Source organism: Taeniopygia guttata, chromosome 8, assembly GCF_048771995.1.
Source record: "Taeniopygia guttata chromosome 8, bTaeGut7.mat, whole genome shotgun sequence".
NCBI classification, from domain to species: Eukaryota; Metazoa; Chordata; class Aves; order Passeriformes; family Estrildidae; genus Taeniopygia; species Taeniopygia guttata.
In genome coordinates this window covers 7,414,606-7,434,675 of record NC_133033.1, presented here as the reverse complement: position 1 = coordinate 7,434,675, position 20,070 = coordinate 7,414,606, and the positions used below count along the sequence as shown (strand labels likewise).

Genomic DNA, 20,070 nt, shown 5'->3' with positions numbered 1-20,070 from the left:
GTGCTGTCATCCTGTTAGGCTCTGCTTTGCTTTGCCTGGTTATTGTACCAACTTCTCAGCACCATTACTGTGAGCTGCTCCAGTTCCAGCTCTGTCTGCAGAGGCCTGATAGAGGGGCATCTTTGTTCACTGGCTTGGAGCTTCCCCACACAAAGAGAGGCCTGCGAGCTTCTCTTGCTGTCATCATTCATTTCCTTCATGAATCTTGAGAGTGTACTTAAGAAAAAAAGTTCTGCTATATGTGCATATTTAATGTATGCATACACTCACGCATGTAAATTTTCCTATGCAGAGCAGCAGCCTTAAAGTGAAATGTTAGATGACTATATTCACTTTATCCTTATGACATATTTCAGGTAATCACTTTGAAAGTCACCAGGTAAATTTTGAGTGTTGTCTATGTTTTTCAGTTAGGTCCCTTCACATTAACTGCTTTAATATCTCAGCTTGTATTGGCCGGAAACTCTTAGCTTGTCTCATCTCATTTCTTGGCACATGGTCTTACCTGTCCCTGCACTTCTGTGTTTGGTTGATAGCACTGCAAGGGTGCTGCACTTATCTGCAGCCACTGACCATCTCTGCTTAATTCCATCTAAGCACCCAGCACTGAGAAATAAAGCGAGATGAAACACAGGCATAAAGTTTCAATAAAATCACATTATTAGCAGTCACATTTCCCGAGCCCCAGTTCTGAGACCTTACTAAACTAATGGTGAAATGATCAGGAAAAAACAATGTCAGCATATGACAGTTTAAAAGTGCATATAACAGAGCAGGGATCACTACAGGAAGATCCTCAGGCAGACCAAAACCACCAGGATCTCCTGTGTCCTTTTCACCTTGAAGGGAGAAGCTGGATTTTCACTTTCAGCTTGGTACTTTGCAAAACCTGGCAATCTTGACTCCAGCTCTTTTTACTCCACATAAAGGCAGTGGAGGGCAGTATAAATTGTGTGTGTGCTTCCCAAAGTGTTTTATGCCAATCCAGCTCGTGTGTGAGGGATTTGCATTCAGAGGGCTTACAATAAGTACAGAATTATTAATACAGCGTTGCACTCGAAAGCTGAGACACTGCTTGTAACCAGGGGAAAAAACCACTACCCTTCTGCTGTAAAGCATCTAAATGGGAATCAGGCTCAGCCTTGTCTCATAGCATAAATGTCCTGACCTGCTGTTCCCTACTTTGTAACACAAATTCAGCTATAATCAATTATGGCTTGAAATGGTTTCTTAAACATTGAGAAAAACCCAAAGCACATGCAAAGGCCTCTGATGGTAACTGATGTGATAAAGCAGCGCCAGAAACTCCTTTTTCTTAAGGCTGATTTTAAGTGCCTCTGCAGACAGATGCAGTTGCTGTGCTGTGTACTGCTAACCTTGAACTGACATTAACAAGTACATCCAAACTTTCCTTTTCCAGCCAGGATGGGGACTCCCCTGTCAGCTGCTGCACATTCCCCTGGCCCCTCATTTCATGACCAACTCCCTCTTGGTAATCAATAAAGGTCAAATCTAGATCCCATTGGGATTCACAGTGAAAATTATTGACATCAACAGGTCAGGAATAGCCAAGAGAGGATTTATACAACAGAGAGCAGAGAACATGAGTAGGAAAAGGCCACCCCAATCTCAGCTGATGTAAGTCAAGATAGTTACAGATTTACAACAGATAAGGCGGGGGTGGGGGGGAAAGACAAAAGAGAATAAAACTATCCTTATTTAATCAGTTTGGATGCAAACACAATCTCCCCACAGCCCTGTGTCACAGGAAAGCTTGGACCTGGCCAGGCTGCTGTAACAGGGATGCTTCATATCCTGCAGCCGCTACCGCCGCCGGAGCAGTCCGGACACACAGGGGAAGCAAAGGGAGAAAAAACCCGCTTTGTTCCTGATTTTAGCAACCATCAGGAACGCATGCCCTGCTCTTAGCCGGCTGCCAGAGGGGACGGCACGGTTGGTGCCAGAAGAGGGCACTTGAGCTCCAGCAAGCGGGAGATGCTCGGGCAGGACCGGCCCCGCGGGATGCGCGGGATGCGCCGGGCTGCTGCTCCCTCGCTCTTTTCCTGCCTCGGGGCTTCCTGCAGTCCCCTCGCGGGCAAAGCTGCAGCTCCTGCATCGCACAGGTTCCTAACCTGGGTTCCTCCAGCAGTACGGATCGTGTGTCTGCTGAAATCCTCTCCTTGCTGGAGCTTTTTGTGGCCACTTCCCCAGACAGACCTTCAGGAGTGCAGGAACATTTACACTCCCTCCAGCCTTGCCCCCAGCAGAAGCATTTCTTGAGTCCCTTTCTTTTGTTCAACTGCCTGTTCTCATCAAACTTGCCCAAACTTAATACTCTTGTTGGTAGAAACAAAACAAAACAAAACAAAAAAAAAAAAAACCAAAAAAAAAAAAAAACCAAAAAAAAAAAGATCAGAAGTTTTGGGTTTGGGTTGCCCAGTAAAGCATCCTAAACACAGAGGCTGCCTGTTTTTCCCAGCTGTGTCATCTGCTTCAAAACCAGACTGCTCTCACTACAAACCTAACTCATTGAAGCACAAAACCTGCTCCCATCCCTTCAGGCACAATGTAATCAGCCGTGCCTCATCTCCTTAGAAAACTCCTGACAACAAAATTTCACAGATTATGCAAAACCCTGAATTAAAGGCAAGAAAGGCCAGAGGAGATGAAGAAAAATAAACTGAATGATACAGCAAGTATGACAATTTAGGTCTTGTTTTGAAAGCTTTGTTCTTTTTCTGTGGTGTTCCCTATGACAAATATGAAACCATTTTCTTGTTTGAGATACGCAAGCACAAAGTAAGAGCTAATGTATCTGAACCAGCCCATAAAATCCCACTGCATCAATCCATACCATCTAATTCTAAGTGGCTGCCCAGAGTTGTTAGCCCTCTGTTTGCATCCCAAAAGTTTCCAGACACATGAATAAACCAAGCACGGATAAATCGGTCTGAAGGTCTGTTTCTCAGATGGATCTGGCAGCTGCCTCGGTTTATTGGCAGCTCATTTATCATCTCAAGAAAAATATTGATGGTTCTAGAGACACAGGCCCTTTCTGTGTCCTGGCTGAAGGAAAGCTGTCCTTCTGGGCAGGCTTTGGAAAGAAAGTCAATGCAATGAGATCTGCTTGGCAGAAACGTGAGGGATGTGGTGCAAAGAAGAATCATTAAGTAAGGAAGAAGGAACACCAGGATGATAACCCTGTTGGCCCAGAAATAGCCCACTCTCAAATCTTGCAGTATTGCAGTAAGAATATGAGATTGTGAGAGTGCTAACAGGCACAGTCATGGGCATCATCTCAAGTGGAGGCATCACTGCTGCACAGGAAGAGACAAAGAGTCTGAAGATATGTTCTGCCAACAGAACCAGCAGACCCTGAAGAAATTCACATAAAGGCAGTGATCAAAAGGCTTGAAAACAGGAATAATGGGACTTAAGTACTGGAAACTCTCTCCCCCTGGGCTGGCAGCACCATGCAGTCCTGACTCCATGTAGAGTGTTGGCATCCAGCTGCCTCTCTTCTAGAAAGACAGCGGGAAGACAACTGGAGCCTCTGAGCCATTTCCATTCCCTATCTTGACTAAACCATCTGCATCCCACTTAAACATATTTAAGGATTTCTTGAAAGTAATACTGAGATCTGTCGTGTATTGATGTGGTGGGAAGAGATCTCATTGTTCACATGTCCCACCAATATTGCTCCAGCCAAATGTCTAGAGAAACCAGACCAGTGTAAGCTTTGGCTACACACGACACTCCACTGCCCTGCAGATCCTCTTTGCTACATGAGAGGTCTTGAGCAGCTAACATTCACCCTGGATTTCTTGAGGGACTAGATGATAGAGAAAAGATGAATGGATTGCCACCTATCACGTGGTCTTTTATGGCATCAGATGACAACAGCTGGTTTAATAAGGATTTCTTAGTTTCAGAAACAGAAATAACCAGCCTGACAGAATCATTAATGTGACCTGATTGTGGGAATATTTTAACCAGAAGTTGCTTTGCTGCACACCAGTGATAATGACACAAAGCAAGGTATTTGGGATATTGCAGTTTTCAAAACTGTAATCCCTCCAATAGCCATTGGTTTCTTTTAACGAGATGACCAAAAACTCCAGTCTATGCTGAACAGGAATTCAGTTAGTTTAAGAAGTTTTGAATCCCTCCTAAGTACACCAGGAAAAAACCAAGAGGACAGGAGAGCAAGCACAGTGTTAAGCACATCAGGAACTGAACACATGATGTTTACAGTCTGTACTCTAAAACTGAAAGCTTCATTTTTCATTTGGTTCACTTTTTATCTGTTTTTGTGACCAGAGTGTCATTTATTCTGAATGCAAATAAAAAACACACAACAAATACCACTGGAATCACTGGAGTTGATTCTCCATTACTTGGCAAGTCAAGCAGTTGTGTATAACCAGATAAAAAATGTAAGATGACAAACCAGCTCTAGACATGGTTACCTGATCTGGTAATATTTTTCTGCTTACGATGTAGAGGGTAAATACACAGCAAATAACTGCTGTGAAATTTCAAATGTGAAATACAGGTGGCTGATAGTCAGTGATGCTCCCAGGGTAACGGGCCGGAATCACAAATTAAACCTTGCTGGTGGTAGGTTAAAACCAAACAAATCATTAGTAAGTGATGGAAATTCGTAACAAGGAAAGTTGTGGATGATAAAAATGTATACAGGTTCATGGGAGACATATCCACTGACTATTATCTCAGATATAATCAACATGTGGGTTTTGGTCTCTTCTCCCAAGTAACATAGTGATGGGACTAGAGAAAATGTCCTCAAGTTGTGCCCAGGGAGGTTTAGGTTGGACATTAGGAAACATTTCTTCACAGAAAGGGTTGTGAGGCACTGGAACAGGCTGCCCAGGGAAGTGATAAAGTCACTTTTCCTAGAAGGATTTAAAGGACGCGTGGATGTGGAACCTGGAGACATGGTTTAGTGGTGGGATTGGCAGTGCTGGGTTACTGGTTGGACTTGATGATCTTAGAGGTCTGTCCAACCTAAATGATTTCATGATTCTAATAACTCTGGCTCTGGGATCCCCAATCCACTAATTGCTGGAAACCAAAGAATATTCTGGGAAAATAGTTACTTGCTTATTCTGTTTTTAAATTCTTCTCAGGTACCTTATTTTGACCTCTATCAGAGACAAGACACTGCAGAGGACTGGTTTTGATCTGAGTTTATTTGGCTGTTCTCTTCTTAGGAGATGAGACATGAGAGAATCAGACCCACACTTGCTCTTATCAAAACACAAATGTTTCTGAGCACTAGATCAAAAATGCAGGTTATCTTTAGTTTCTGCCTCAGACATGTTAATGCTTTGTTTTTCTGAACTGTGGACAAAGTTTTACCTCTAGGTGACAAGAAACACAGCTGGTTTAAGGTGGGCCTGTGCTGGCCTTGGTGTGGATGGGTATTCTCATCACCTGTGAACTGAAACCTGACAGGTTTCTGGCCTCTTTCAGCAGAGGTTTGATGGGGAAGGTGCAATTTGCTTTCCAAAATGCCACAAGATATCCTTTCTTAGGGTTTTCACAGGGGTTAGGGGTTAAAGTGTAGAGAGAAAAGGAAAGTGAAGTCTCAACTCACCAGGGGCATGCTCAGAAAGAAAAGGAGATGTTGGATCTTTTTCCTGTGACTTTCATGCCTACTGTCCTCCTCTGGTTTCTAACAATAGACATGCAGCTGTCCCTACTGGAGAGATTAATTGTGGTCTCTCTGCTCATTCAGCCAGCTATTTTTCATGAAACTCATAGGAATGTAATATCTCTGAGACCTTTATCACTGTCAAATTCAGTTGCAATTGGTCGAGCAGCTGAGAAAGACACACAGACAGAAAGACACTTGTTTCTTCACAGAGTTTCCTATAAATAATCTCTGATCCTCTTTCAGAATGTTGGTATTTGAGATTAAATAAGTAGTTGTTAAAAAAGAGCTTCTGCTCCCACCCTAGAATTCCATTTAATCAACAGCAACCAAGGTGATAGGAGCAAAATATGAAAGAAAGAAGGAGTAGTTCGGGTGAAAGACAGTGAAAAATGAACAAAACCATGAAACTAGGTGTGTCTGATTAGTGAAACACCTCCTGGAAAAAGCCCCATGAGATGACAGAAAGGCCTGGGGTAGGGCTAATGACCTAAATGCCAACGAGATGGTGAGAACACAAAGACAGGCACAGGGGAGAAGACTCAGCCAGATTTGAAGAGACACAGAGAAGAGGAAAAAGGAGGCAAACATGGAGACACACAAACACCACCACAGGCTGGCAGAAAACGAGACCTCTCCCAGAGACACCACAATTTGGCTGTTTATTCCTTTTTGAAAAACACCTTGTTCTGAATGGCTTTTTCCCCTCTTCAATCCCAATGACATTTGGGAAAGCCTCAAAGCACAGCACTGTCTAAAGCCCTTTCCTAACCTAAGTCTCCAACCCACAGACACTAATAATAACCACTCCCCTCAGACATTTCCAACAATTGTTAATATCTTTTAAGCCCTGGTCTCCATTGCCTTTCAGATTAGCCTTGCCCTTTCCTTTGCACTTAAGTTTAGCAAGTGTTACTAATAGGAATGTAACATTTACCAAAGAATTATTTTAACTACAGATCTAATAGCATTTGTATGGTGTTCTGAGCACCCAAGAGCCTCATATCAGTTCTCTATGCTTAGTTTTGTCTAAGTTGCTTCTAAGAAAAAGGAAAAATACATGTTTAAGAAAAAGAAAGTTCATAACAGAGGCATTCAAATCTGGGAGAGCCAATTCCAAGGATAGCAGCAGCGCCTGGAGAGAGCTTTCCCTTCTTTACATTATCCACAGACCTGCAATCACTCATGTGATCAACTTCACCTTCCAACCTTTTAGCAAAAGCTTAACTTCCGCTTGGTCTGAGTTATTTTTTTTTCCTGTGTACAAAAGAAATACTAATAGAAAAAAGTTATGCTTATTATTATAATATTATTATTAAGATGCTTATTATTAGCTGGAAATTTATTATTCTCTTTTTAACATACTACCATCAAAACATTTTTGAATTAGAGAGTTTTGCGCTTGCAGATCAAGAATCATTGAGAGCTTGAGTGGAAAGCACTGATGAGGCTTTCAGTCAGCAAAACCTCAATGACAGCTTGGCACCAGTAGGCATTCAGTGTCTCAACAGAGACCTCAAAGGCTGCTTTGGTCGAGACCATTTTTAGAACTGGGCTCATGAGGATCAGTGTTCCCATGCTACTGGATACAGCCCTACCTAGGCTGAGGAGCACATCCTGAGCCAGCTCTGAGTTGAGGACAGCTGCTGGGATGCAGGGATGGCATTTGCACTGTGTCTCTAAGATGCTCATGCTCCAGCTGTGCACAAGGTTCCAGTTGCTGAATACAGTTGTAAATATTGGTGGTTCTCAAACCATCCTGTCCAAATTCCCTAGTCCAGGCTCACAGCTACTCAAGCCTTCCTGCTCTTCAAAGAAGGCAAACTCATGTATTCATGTCTGAAACTGACTTGAGGGCATTTCTGTAAGTCCGAATATGCATCCTGCTTACATTCTCATCCCACAACCAGCATCTGTTCTATCCCCTGTATCTTGGTATCCTTGGGAAAGAAATATGCATACACAAGAGGAAAGAAAAGGTAACTGGAATCATATGGTTAAATTGAATCAGTTTTAAGAAGTCTTCCAAGACTGATATTCTACATTAAAAAAAAAAAATCTTTCTTTAAAATAAAAAAGCACCTTTATAATACACTTTCCACTTTTATAGCATCTTTCATCTGAGGCTATCAAAGCACTTTGAGATACAGATCCTAAGACATCCATTACAAAAATTATGCATATTCCTAAGTTGACTGCAGTCACTTCCCTAAATTTCCATTTCCCTACTGACACTCCAAAACAGATTGACGCAGTCAGTGCTACAGGCAACCAGATAAAGACATCTACACACAAATATAAACTCTCCCCCACAAACAGCCTCTCTTACAGAAGTATTTTTGTGCAGCATTGTCCACTCCATTGAGCCCTTTGAGAGAATGAGGTGTGCATGCTGCAACACCATGTACTGCCTTGTACTTTCATTCCACTGCACTTCATTAAACAGACTTTCACTGCTTCTTAATTTTCTTTGAGCAGGTCCCACTGTATATACCCGATATGAACAAACACACAGATTCCTTCTGGGTATGAGCCAACAGCTGCAACCCTGAAAAATATCAGCTTCTTATATCATTAACTGAGTTTCCATGGTGCCCTGGGGCAGAGATATTGATGCTTGACAGCATTATCACTATAAAGTAACTTTACAACTCTATAATTTAACTCTATGCTTCCAGTAATATTAAGAGCATTTGAAATTGTGGCTGTAAACCTTGACACTTTCACACAGACTGGGGAGCTGAAATGAGGATTTTGTTTCCTCTCCTCCAAACCAGCTCTAAACACGGTACTAAGAAACAACCAAGACGTGCAAGGAGGTCACTCAGGAAAATCTGCAGGATTGGGATTAATGCCACCTTTTGCAACACACAGAAAGGAGCCTGTTTCTAGGACCTCAGCAGAAGAAGTAGACCTCTGGATGCCTTTTCCTGAATATGTGCCTGATTTACTCTGAAATCATCTTGGCAAGAGCCTCCAACAGAAGCCCAAACCTAAGCCACACTGGATAACCTCTGCAGAGCTCCCTCAGTTTTATCAGCACAGCTTTTCATACCTCATTGGCTTTTGCTAATAATGTTGCCTTTACTGGCTGGGAATGAACCTGCAAGGGCCCTAATCTGCCTCATAAGGATCTTCTCTTAAGGATATCACTAACAGAGATAGGAGGATCAGGACAGGCAGTTGCCAAAAAAAGAAATGTAAAAAAGCCCAAAATAACCAAGTACATTTGCCCTTGGGGACTGGCAGGTACATGAGACTCTAAAAGTCATAGATGCTTTTACTGGAATTGTAGTTTGCATACAGATTCCTTTTCCCCAGGACAGGCATTTACTGAGATCCAAGTACTCTTTAAAAGGAATCTGGATGTAACAAATGACTGTTTCCTCCAGGGATTTAACTTCTCAAGTCCCCAGTCAAGCAGCAGGCAGATATTTTGCTTGAAGTTAAGAATAAGAATGAACCCAGTGGTCTCTGTGTCAAAAGCCCAGGATGTGAGCTCCTATTAGGTGTCTGAAGAGGTTCTAGTCCATCCAAGCCTTCATTCTGGGGCTGTAGCCACATAAAAACACCTTTATGTCCACAAACAAGAGAGAGTTCAGCAGTGTACCTTTGGATGGGGTCCCTCTCCACCTGGAGGAAGTTTGCAATTGAGATAAAAATTGAGATAAAAAAAAAATGCTATGGACATGCTGACAATTGTGATTCCCACCCATCTCGATGATTATTCTCCCCTACAGCTACAGTCATACCAATTCGTGCCAGGTCTCCATCATTTCTGCCTTCCTGCCTTATGGCTAGGCTGTGGAAGAGTAAAATCCTTTTATTCTCTGTTATGGGCTGCCTCCTTTGCAGCAAGGATGCAGTTCAAACACTCTAAAAAATGAACCAAATAGATTTTAGAGCTGTTGATGTGAGAGTCCTTTGCTGGCTGCTCTCAGGTCAGGCTGCCATGGCTGCTCTTCACAGCTGTAGTGGGATACTGGGAAACAGCAATTCTGGGTGTGCTGTCAGGGCAGGGCTGGGCATTCATCCTGCCTCCCCTGCTTTTTATCCCTTGTTCCCTGCCCAGCTCTGAGGCTGGTGTGAATTGAGACAGCTCAGCTGCTGCTGGCGAGTGCTACAGAGCAGTTTACAAGCCTCATGTCATAAGCCCTGTAAATGCCTAGTAAAACATGGAATTTAATGGAAGGCATATCAGCTCATTTTAAAGCTCCTTCACCTGGTGCTGAGCTAACTGTTGTTGTGCTGCCTTTTTTTAATCAGTTACCACCAAATGTGTGCATGTGTGAGAAGGGTTTTAAACGTTTCTCTGTCCACTTCCAGGCGAGTAACAGACAAGCCCACAATCCTCTTATTATGCGTTTGAAACAGAGTCCGTTCACTGCTATCTGCAGCACGTGTTATCGTAGGGTTTACTGCAGAGCTTACAGAACATATCCCTAATGTTTCTCACACTCCAGGTATGTATCTGTTAGACACAGACCCAGCAGGCACACACACAGCTCTGCAGGAATGTCTAAGTGCTTTGTTTGCTGGATGAAAATACGAGAGGAACTCCAGCAGTAGCCATTAGTGATGCCATGCCAATCAAGGCCTGAGACATTGATGCAATCATGTTAATTCTCTGTGTTGGAAAAGGCCAGAGACTCAACACTCTGCATGATGTTATCCCACCATAAATGTAATCGTCCTGCACAGGCTGAAGGAAGACCCTTCCCTCCTGGATTTCATTTAAACAGTGCAGCCTCAGTAGCCCCTTTATTTTTGGAACATTCCAGGTTTCATCCTCTAAATTCTGAGCCAATTAATTTAGAATATTCAGTCCTACTAACTGGAGTAATTTGAAACTGATTTCTGCTTCTAATGATATCTTCCTATCCTTTTTTTCTTATTTTTCTTACTGAAAAAAGTTACTGTCCACACTAATGGTAAGAATTCAAACACTTAGACTGAAAGTCTGTCTTCCATTTTCATGCATGTAAGGTATCCACTTATCTCAAAAATTACACAGAGCTAGCATGTAAAACCTGAAGAAAACAAAGAGATAAAAAACCCACCAACAAAACCTAATCCACTTATATAATGGCATGAAAGTGAGTAGTACTGTGATCTTATTTGCCACAAATGCTGTAAAGAAAAGAAGCTGACAGGTATCATTACTTGTCACCAATGCAAACACAAGTCTATTCAGAGTTTGTTCTGTTCTCCTACCTGTCAACAAGTTAGGCTAAATTAATATTTTGCAGAATCTGGAGATCCTAATTGGTTTTGCTCTCTAAAAGGTGCTAGTGGCTAGTTCTGGATGTGTGATCCACTTTGTAGTCTCTTTTCATGGTCATGGATGAGCTGAATTTGAGGCTGAATCTCAGTCTGCACTTCTTAATTCAACAGTAGAAGCTTTGAACAATCCTAGCCTCCCTCATACTATATCCATTGAAAGGAAAGGGAAATGGGAAAAGGGAAAGGGAAAAAGGGAAAGGGATAAAGGGAAAAATGGAAAGGGAAAAAGGGAAAGGGAAAAAGGGAAAGGGAAAAAGAGTCACACAACCAAATAACGTCACAATGCGATGAACAAAGTTCTAAGAAATACATCTTTAAAGGCAGATTTCCAGAATACTTGCACTATCAAGTCACAGTTCATGGGCTTGCTGTGTTTTCTTCCTTTATTTGCTTGAGCTGCTGCCTGCATGTAAGTAGATAGTTAATAGAAACAGCCCTGTCCTTGGAGGCCAATAGGAACTGACTGCCTGTGTCTTTGGTTCAGGTCCATTAAAAAATCCGAGCATTAATTAATCACTGACTTGCAAATAGCTTGGAAGGGCTGTTCAGGCTAAATTGGAATGTTCTGCAATTGTTTTACTTTCGGTCATAGGCACTTCAGTGATGTGAAACTTCCTCCCCTGCCAGGACAGGATGTGCATAAATCCAGTGGCTACTCCTGTGTTGGATCAGACAAGTCTAGAGACTATTTCAAGCAGCTCCATTTCTTCCACTAACTAGAAAACTGCACACGTGAGGAAAAGGTCTCAGAGGCAGTACTCTGGATAGAATTCCTACCTTGAAAAGGAAATGATAAAACCTTCCAGGGCAAAATGCCAGTGGAGCATTCTCCATGGGCAAAGAGCCTCCCCCTGCTTGCTGTCTGCCAGGCCAACCAAAATCTGCTTCTCCTCCTTTTCCACTCATCTGGGTGAAACCCTAACTGCAGAAACCAAGCTGCTGCTTGAGCTTTCCCTAAGCCAGCTCCAAGAAGGTTCTGTGCTCTGGAGCCTGGTTTCTGTGCCCCAGCTGCTGATGGAATCAACAGGGAATGGAGCATCTCTGCCTGCAGCAGGCAAGGCAAGCCAAGAAAATGGAGATGTTGGACCCCACAGGTAAAATTCTGCCATGTGAAGCACAGACCAGAAATCTTTATGGAAAGAGAAACTAAGACAGTCTGATCTACCAGTCATGAAGGAAAACATATCCCAGGGAATCATGGTCTCATGTGTGTAGGGGCTCTTGCCATTCCTCACCGTAAAAACTATTCTTGATAAATAAGGAAGAGAAATAAGCAGTTTTCAGCACAATGAGCACACAGTGAGGAAGAAAATTAAAGGTAAAACTCAGGCACAGGTTCTTGAAACACCAAAATAACGATTTAAGAAAATACATACGTAAACCTAACAGTAGCAACATTTTTTCCCACAGTGGCAAGATATACTACATTTGTGCAAGTTGCAAAGAGCTTTTCCTTTAGTTAACTTTACTGGGGAAAAAAGAGCTTCTATTCCAAATGCTCAAGCCTGGTAAATCACTTTAATAAATTCATCTCCCTCCTTCTCCCAAATTTCACTTTCAGTGCAGAAGTCAAACCAGAAAAGCCCAAATGACAATTTCTTTCCCTGCTCCCTGTTTCTTGCTCTTATTCCCACACTGAGAGCCCATATACATGGATGGTGAAGAATTATATCTCATATGAAAATTTCTCCCTTGCTATCCCCAACTTCCAAAATGCAGTGGAGAGGTAAATAGGCAATCACAGCTAATCTCTCTCCCTCTGCAGTGTTTCTAAACCTGTGGAAATTTCAAAAGCTGCCATAATAGAATGACAAAATGAAATAACATACCCAGCATTGAAGTATGGGCACTGGCTGTTTGATTTAGCATGGTGACAAAAAGAAAAAGAAAAACATAAAAGCAGATCATAAGACCAGTCAGAACAATTCTACAAATTGCTGATACATTGAGATAGCCAGATGGATATGTGTTTTCTGAGGAATGAGACACCACTTCTATTTGAGCACTCAAAAATGCCAACAACTTTGATGGTTTTGTTTTCACAATTTGACTTCTATTTCTCTGTCAACTGGCATTGAAGATTTGTCCTCGAGGCAGCTGCAGAACCTAATGGATCCTTTTGGCTGCAGTTCAAAGGCAGAGAAGATATTTTACTCAGTAACAAAGATGCACTCTCAACTTGCTATTAAAACAATAACACAAACACAGGGCTAATGAGGGAGTAAGGAGAGAAACGAAGAAAGAAATGGAAGACTGTGGAAGGGAATGGATCACAGCCTCTCCAGGACTAGCTCCTATAACAAGTGTGTGAGACAATCTCCTACAAGAGGGAAATGGCTTATTTGATCTAATGTCTTTCTCTTCTTGAATTTCCACAGTATGGAGAATCAATATGAGGGAAATTAAAGCATCAGGAGCAGACTCACACTTCCACTTGTGTGTGTTTCTATCTCAGCAAACTCTTATGGAGACAGAAGTATTTACCTTAAGTGCCTGCTTCACGTGTGCTGCAAGAGGATGGATTTCAAAAGGATACAGGCCTCCTCGGTGTAGGGCACAGCAGAAGCAGTTCCAGCCAAAATGTAGCTGTAGAACGAGACCTCCAGCGTGTAGCAGTAGGATGTGTCGTTCAGGAGCCCGCCAAGGAAGCGCCGGCCTGTCCCAGCTTTCACAGCATCCCTGTTGAACGACGTGCTGGACTGCAGGAGCAAGAGCACAGGGACACGAGGAGAGCTCAGGGGTGCAGCAAGGGAAGGAGTCTCTAAGAAAAGAGAGCAGCTTCACTCACATTGCCAGATCTCATTTACACTGTGTAAATGCTCTGGTTTTTGACCGTGGCCTGGAGGGGAAGTACAATTTTGGCGCACAGGCTATAAATGATGCCTCACAGACTCTCACAAAATTCATCTGGGGTCATCATAAATATCAGCTTTTCCTCTTCCCTCTCAGGTAACACAAAGCAAGGCTGTCATATGCAGGAGTTGAAAGTGAGCCTTCCAGATCCCCCTTGCTCGGGAGTTAAGCTGTACCATTACCTGGATATTGCATTCCTTTGTCTCCACTGCATTGCCTGGTATTATTCCCTTGTATCATACTATTCCCCTGTACCATCACTTCAGCCTGGACCCTTAATCAAAGTGGAAATACAGTGGCATTTATGTTTTGGTGAAACTTTCTCACCTAAGACATTTGACTGGTTTGTAAATTAGGTCACAGAAATTTCCATTTCACTAACTTAAATGTTAAGGGGGTGTTGCTCTCTGGGTGGAAAAATCTACCTCACTATTCTACAGCAGTAGCAGCACAGTATAAAAGGCAGTATTTTGTGCTGTTACTGAAGATCTGGCTTTAAGAACCCTACAGCTTTATGACTATTCATTTGAGGGGTGGAGGGGAGGACTCCAAGCATTTCCATAAATGAGTTTTAGCTCTCCTTTGAAGGGATGACATCTGGAGACTAAAGGGCAGCTCATCTTCAGGTTGATTGAAGTCTCAGAGCTTGTTCCTACCAGCTAGACAGAAAAATGGATTCTGATTTCATTTTGATTTTCAGACTCTATTCAGAAACCTCATAACCATTAGACTGAGCCAATCTGGACTCAGAACAAGCTAGTGACAACCACAAAAAAAAAAAAAAAAAAAATCCAACTTGGATCTGTTGGATAAAAGATCATTATATCTCCTGCTGTAAGAATTTTATGTTGCCACTGAAACACAAAGGAACCCTTAACACAGCTCATTGTTCAGTCATTGTACCCATGGTGAATTCTTTGAGCTGTCCACTGTCCTCCTATGGAGTCTTATGGCTGCTACCTTTTCCAGCTAACACAATGTGAATATTTATGAAATCCATCTCTTACCAAAACTGGGGAAAATAAAATTCTCTTTGTATTTAAGAAATGGGGTGCAATGGTTCAAAATACTGAACTTCTCTAGACGGAGAAAATCAAGTTAATCCTGAAATGAGCAATAATTCTTGATAAATACTCTATACCAGGAGATATAAAAAGTAGAAATACCTGTGGGTTTATTAACATTTTGAATGTCTTGAAGTCTCTCTCATGTTGTAAAAAGGAAGGTTTTCCAGCTTAATTAGAATAAAATGGAATTTGGTTTCTTATTAACATTATATGTAGGTGTTTCCAAATTCAACTTGTCTTTTTGGTAACATAATATTTAACTTTGTGGTAATTTGTACACAGAATGCATTCTCCTACGTAGATATCATAATTTCTGCCAAATTATATAGCAGAAGCCTGCAGGATATTCTAAATACCTGTGGGAGAAGAAGTAAAGCACTCATAAGGAATGTAGGGAAAATTAACTGTTAATTTGATATATGGGATAAAATACTTAAAGAGGTCTACAAGAGGGAATGTTCTCTGGCTTCCTGAAAAAGGAACCTTCAAGAGGCTACTGAGATCCTGAGATGGAGGGAAGCTTTGGCCTCAGTTAAATTTCAGAATCAGAGGAAGACGATCATGCTCAGGGGATTGCTTCCTGAGCCAAGTGAACACCAACTTCAGTGGAAGGTGCTTCATGTTCAAACAAATGCCTGCAGTGGAACTTTTAATGCATGAAAGCATCAGCTGCTGATGGGAACAAAGGAACAGGACAACAAATGGCTCAGGACAGGATATTGGGCTTTGTGTGCAGAAACATCACTCACAAAGGGACTAAGCTAATTCTGAGGCTGTATTTGGCACAGGAAAAACAAAGAAAATGTGGGAGGAGGTGACTCAGGGAAGACATTAGGGATAGAAGTACTTCAGTGAGTAGGAGTTATCAGTTACTGATATGGAACATTTGAGAAGATTATGGAATCTCATCAACTACGTTAAAAACAAATTGTACAAGTATCTACTGAGTACAGTTTGTGATTTTGGGATATAGTTTCACATGAAATCCTTCTCCTATTTCCCATTATCTTAATCAGGCTAAAAGAAAGTAATGAGTAGAATTCCTAATAGATGATTCTTGAGCTAAATCTTACATAATATTTTCATCACAGTTCTTGGCACGGTAAAGGAGGACCACGCCAACAAAATTTGCTGATGACACACTGTGGAATGAATCATCATTATGGAGGAGGTTCTGAATATCATACAAATAAAAAAGCAGTGGGATGACTTTGAGGGCCAGAGTGATTGTAGTCAGATGAAACTCAGCGACACAAGTGTCAGGTCATGCACTGAAGCATAATTTAAAAAAAAAAATCTGCAATAGGCTAAAACCTTGTCAGCTGGAAATATATGAAAAAAGAGTCTGATGTGTTACTTCACTGAAGTGATTTTTTGCTTTCTAGTAGAAGTTGAATCTACTTATTGGCAAAATTGTATTTGGCGTATTTCAAAAGTGAAGCATAAGTAGTTTAAATATTATCAAGACAGTTATATAAATGGTAAAAAAACAAACAAGCCGTCCAAAAGTAAGAACTTTTCAGAGTTTGAATTTTTATAATACTATTTCATGTGGCTTGGGGCTTTTGCTTTTGTTTTTGGGGGTGGGGAGCTGTGTTCTTTTTTTATGTGTGTGTGTTTGTGGGTATTTGTTTAATAGAAGAGTTTCAGCTGTACAAAATTACTTGAAATGGTAAAAGCATTAATCAAATCCTCTGTTCATTTATTTGCCAAGTGGTGCTGAATTTCCAATGAATAAAAAGCTGAACCTTTATTTAGGTACAAAAATGTAGATTTTAAAGGTTATCATTGTCCTCATTTTGAAAAAAAATCTGATGGTAGAGGCAAACATGGTGTCTTGAGTAAAAGACAAAATCTCTCATTTGACTTAAGAAGGTTGGGGTAGAATATGACAAATACATGTTTTGAAACAGCAGCTTGGGCCTGGCTCTAGAGCAAGTGTTATAAACCAAAATATGATTTGATATTTTATAGGAGAAGAAGAAAACTACAGATTAAAGAAAATTTAGGTAATGACAAGAAAGAGCAGCAGGTACTTGCTGAGTCTAACCTTCTACTCACTGTTTTAGGTCAAGATAAAGGGAGTGGGGAAAAAAATAAAAACAACTGGCAAAACTTTGACTCCTCACCACAGCCAATCTTGAAGTTTTGCCCATGCACATTTCTTTAATCAAACCCTAATCTGGGGAAAAAGGGGTGGGGGTGGCAAGAGGAGGGCATGAACACAGGGAAAGTTGTCTGCAAATGAGGCTCTTGCTTTTCTGGGAGAATCTATTTCCCTAAACCCCTTTGCAAAGCTAAACTGAAGTCATCATTAAACAAATGCACTGAGCAGGCACAGCAGGAGAACAGCTAAACAAATATTTATTTCTCCAAGGCTGAAACACATGGGAGTTTTAACAACAGCAGCAGTGAGAAGCACAGTCTGGAGGGTGGGGGGAACACCAAGGACTTTGAAGTTCTTAAATAGTGATATTTGTATAAAATCAACAGTAATGCATTATTAAAGCACACAGATACATTAAAGCTCACAGAAGGACTTTGCTTCCCAGCTGGTGTGAGGAAATTCAGTGAACAAATAGCTATCCACAGAACTAGAAGCTGCCAAGAAATCCAGCGTTAAAAGAGCAGAGAAGGAAGGACGAAGGATTCACTTACTTTCTGCTGGAAAGAAACTCGCCAGAAAAAAACAGATTTCAAACACATTGGGAGCCTTAGGGTGTGCTGAACCTCTCTCTACACATCAGGCATTAGTGGGAGCTTCCCCAGGCCTTCCTACCAGACCTCATTTCTCCTCCCCATGTTGTGCTGAGTGTCAGACTGTGTGACCAGTTTCCCTACTGGGAATAGTAGTGAACAACCAGGCACTACAGAGACATTTCTGAACCAACTGGACCTTATTCAGACATTGCAGCAGACAAAGATGCATAGAAGGAAATAAGAAAAGAAAAAAAAAGGCTGTAAATTCTTTTTGGAGTGATTTCAAAGCAGAAAAGAATCTTGGCCCTTGGTCAGACCTGTCAAAGTGCCAGAATCCCTGTCCCTTGGCTGGTAAGGACACTCAGTGGTCCAGTAAGGCTGGTGCCCCACAGTGTGTCTCCTCAGTGAATTCAGCCCCCTGGTAGGCAGTTTGTGAGCCCCACAGCCTGGGCAGCTCCCCCAGGGCTGGGGGATACTCTTGGCTCCTCAGCACTGCTCCCCCTTCCCACTAACAGTGAATGGAATGAACGCACGGGACAGTCCCATTCACAGCTGTGGCAGGGTGCTGACTGCCTCTGCATGCCTCTGGCAGTCACAAGAGAGGCTCCAAAAGGCAAAGAGGACATTTCTCACACATCTGAGATTGAATTTGGCCCATCTAGCCTTTGCAGCCCTGATGGATTTGGGTTTTGAGCGGCCCTGCATGGTGGGAGCATTGGCTGGCAGGGCCTCCTCCTCAGTGTGACCTCTGGCTTGTAACAGCACCTGAACACCTCAGGTTGCGCAAAAGGAGAAATTGGAGGCAAATGCCAGTAAAACTGGATCCACTCTTGAGTGGAAGGGATAACAAAATGGGATGAAATGTCAAGTAGCCTGTGTCCAGCCAGTGATGGATGGGAGCTTCATTCTACCTATCACTGATGGCGGGACAAAGGGACCTTCTCATCCAGAACTTTTTGGGGAATGAATCTTTGTCATCTTCTGAAATTGCTTGACACATTAAGAAGAAAGGAGCAAGGTATGACCTCAGTGTAAGTCAGACCTTGCCAGGCTTCTAACATGGGATCCAGGGTACGGACTGCACATCATTTCTGACCAATCCTAAGATGCTTCCCCAAACCAGCAAGAAAAGAAAAAAAAAGCACAAAACATTCAGAAAAATGCCAACCAGGCAGGAATCTGGTCACAGGCTTTGACAGAATGCAGAAGATGAAATTCTGGCATAGCAAGGTCCAGGGAGGTTCCCAAAATTCAAGAGAGAGATTTTTAACCAGCTGTTCACATCTGCAACACAACTGATTATTGATGTGCCTGTTGAAGGAAGTAGCAAACTGCATATATCTTCAAAAATCTGAGCTCTAGTGTGCATGTGAATGATTCCCAGATGATCACTTCTCCTCACAAAGTATCTGCATGAAACTCAGAATAAAGGAATTTTCCCTAAAGTTTCTGATATATGTATAGACAATGTAGGTCCAGTAAATGTTGTACAAATGGATGTAGCATGTACAACTGCATGCTCAAAAATCATAAAATTATGTTAGGAATCTTTCCTGAAGAAAAGCAGAGAAAAAAACCACTAAGAGGATTCATAATTAGAAAATGGTTTTATATTGCAACATACAATTAAAAATATGCTGGGTCAGCCTATGCCATTTCCATCGCTGTGTTTCACAACTGAGCCTAACTACTCCTAAAAGCCCCACTCCAAACCCAGTAAAACTGCCCACATTTTGCTCATTCTACAGTTAAGAAATAAACACTTGACCTACTGGGGTAAACTGGGATTATGCATACAAGTTGTTTCATGTTCTTCAGTGATCAACACCAGCAATGGCTAAGTGGAACCAGGACCCATCTACAGCATCACCAGGGCTGTCTGCTGATGCTGCTCTTATAAATGAAGAGAAAGGTTTGTTTCCCAAAGCAGGTCTGACCTCTATGAGCCCTCAACTCAGTGCCCTGGTGTGGCAAAAAAAAAAAAAAAAAAAAAAAGTGGTAATAAAAAAGTTAGTGCTCTAGAAAAAATGGAATGGCACACTTGTCATCAAGGAAGAATAGACGTGCCATTGGGAGATGGACTGGAGCCCAGGCAGTGTCAAATCCATCTCAGAGAGCAGTTTTACAGTATCAGCTATAACTCACTCACTCTCATTTTCTAGAATGCTTTATTGAAGTCTGCAAAAGTTTGAGAAAGGGCACAGAAATGCACTGGCTTTGGAATCTTTGCCACAGATAGAGCTGATTCCTGCCATGATCTGTCCACCTGTCACTGCTTTGACCCTGCCAAACTGTCTTACAAGCAAAAATTAACCTCCTTACTTCTCTGGAAGCACTGAGCAAACTTCTCGCTTGAAAAGCCAACTTAACTCTCTTAACTCTATAATAGACTGGAAAATAGATGTGTTGGTGTAGTTTGGGTTTTTTTTTGGTATTTGTTTTGGTGTTTTTTGTGATCGATTATCATCAGGTCCCTGCCAGCTGGGTCTG

General features: G+C 41.9%; 1 protein-coding gene across 2 annotated transcripts in view; it reads right to left on the bottom strand.

Annotated features, from left to right (window-relative positions):
* The window catches only part of BEND5 (BEN domain containing 5), an 878,609-nt gene that overhangs the window by 66,005 nt on the left and 792,534 nt on the right, over window positions 1-20,070 (bottom strand). For both annotated transcript variants that reach the window (XM_072932490.1, XM_030278790.4), the window contains one exon: window positions 13,497-13,659. In XM_072932490.1, coding sequence (XP_072788591.1) covers window positions 13,497-13,659 — 163 coding nt within the window. The remainder of the gene's footprint in view (window positions 1-13,496; window positions 13,660-20,070) is intronic.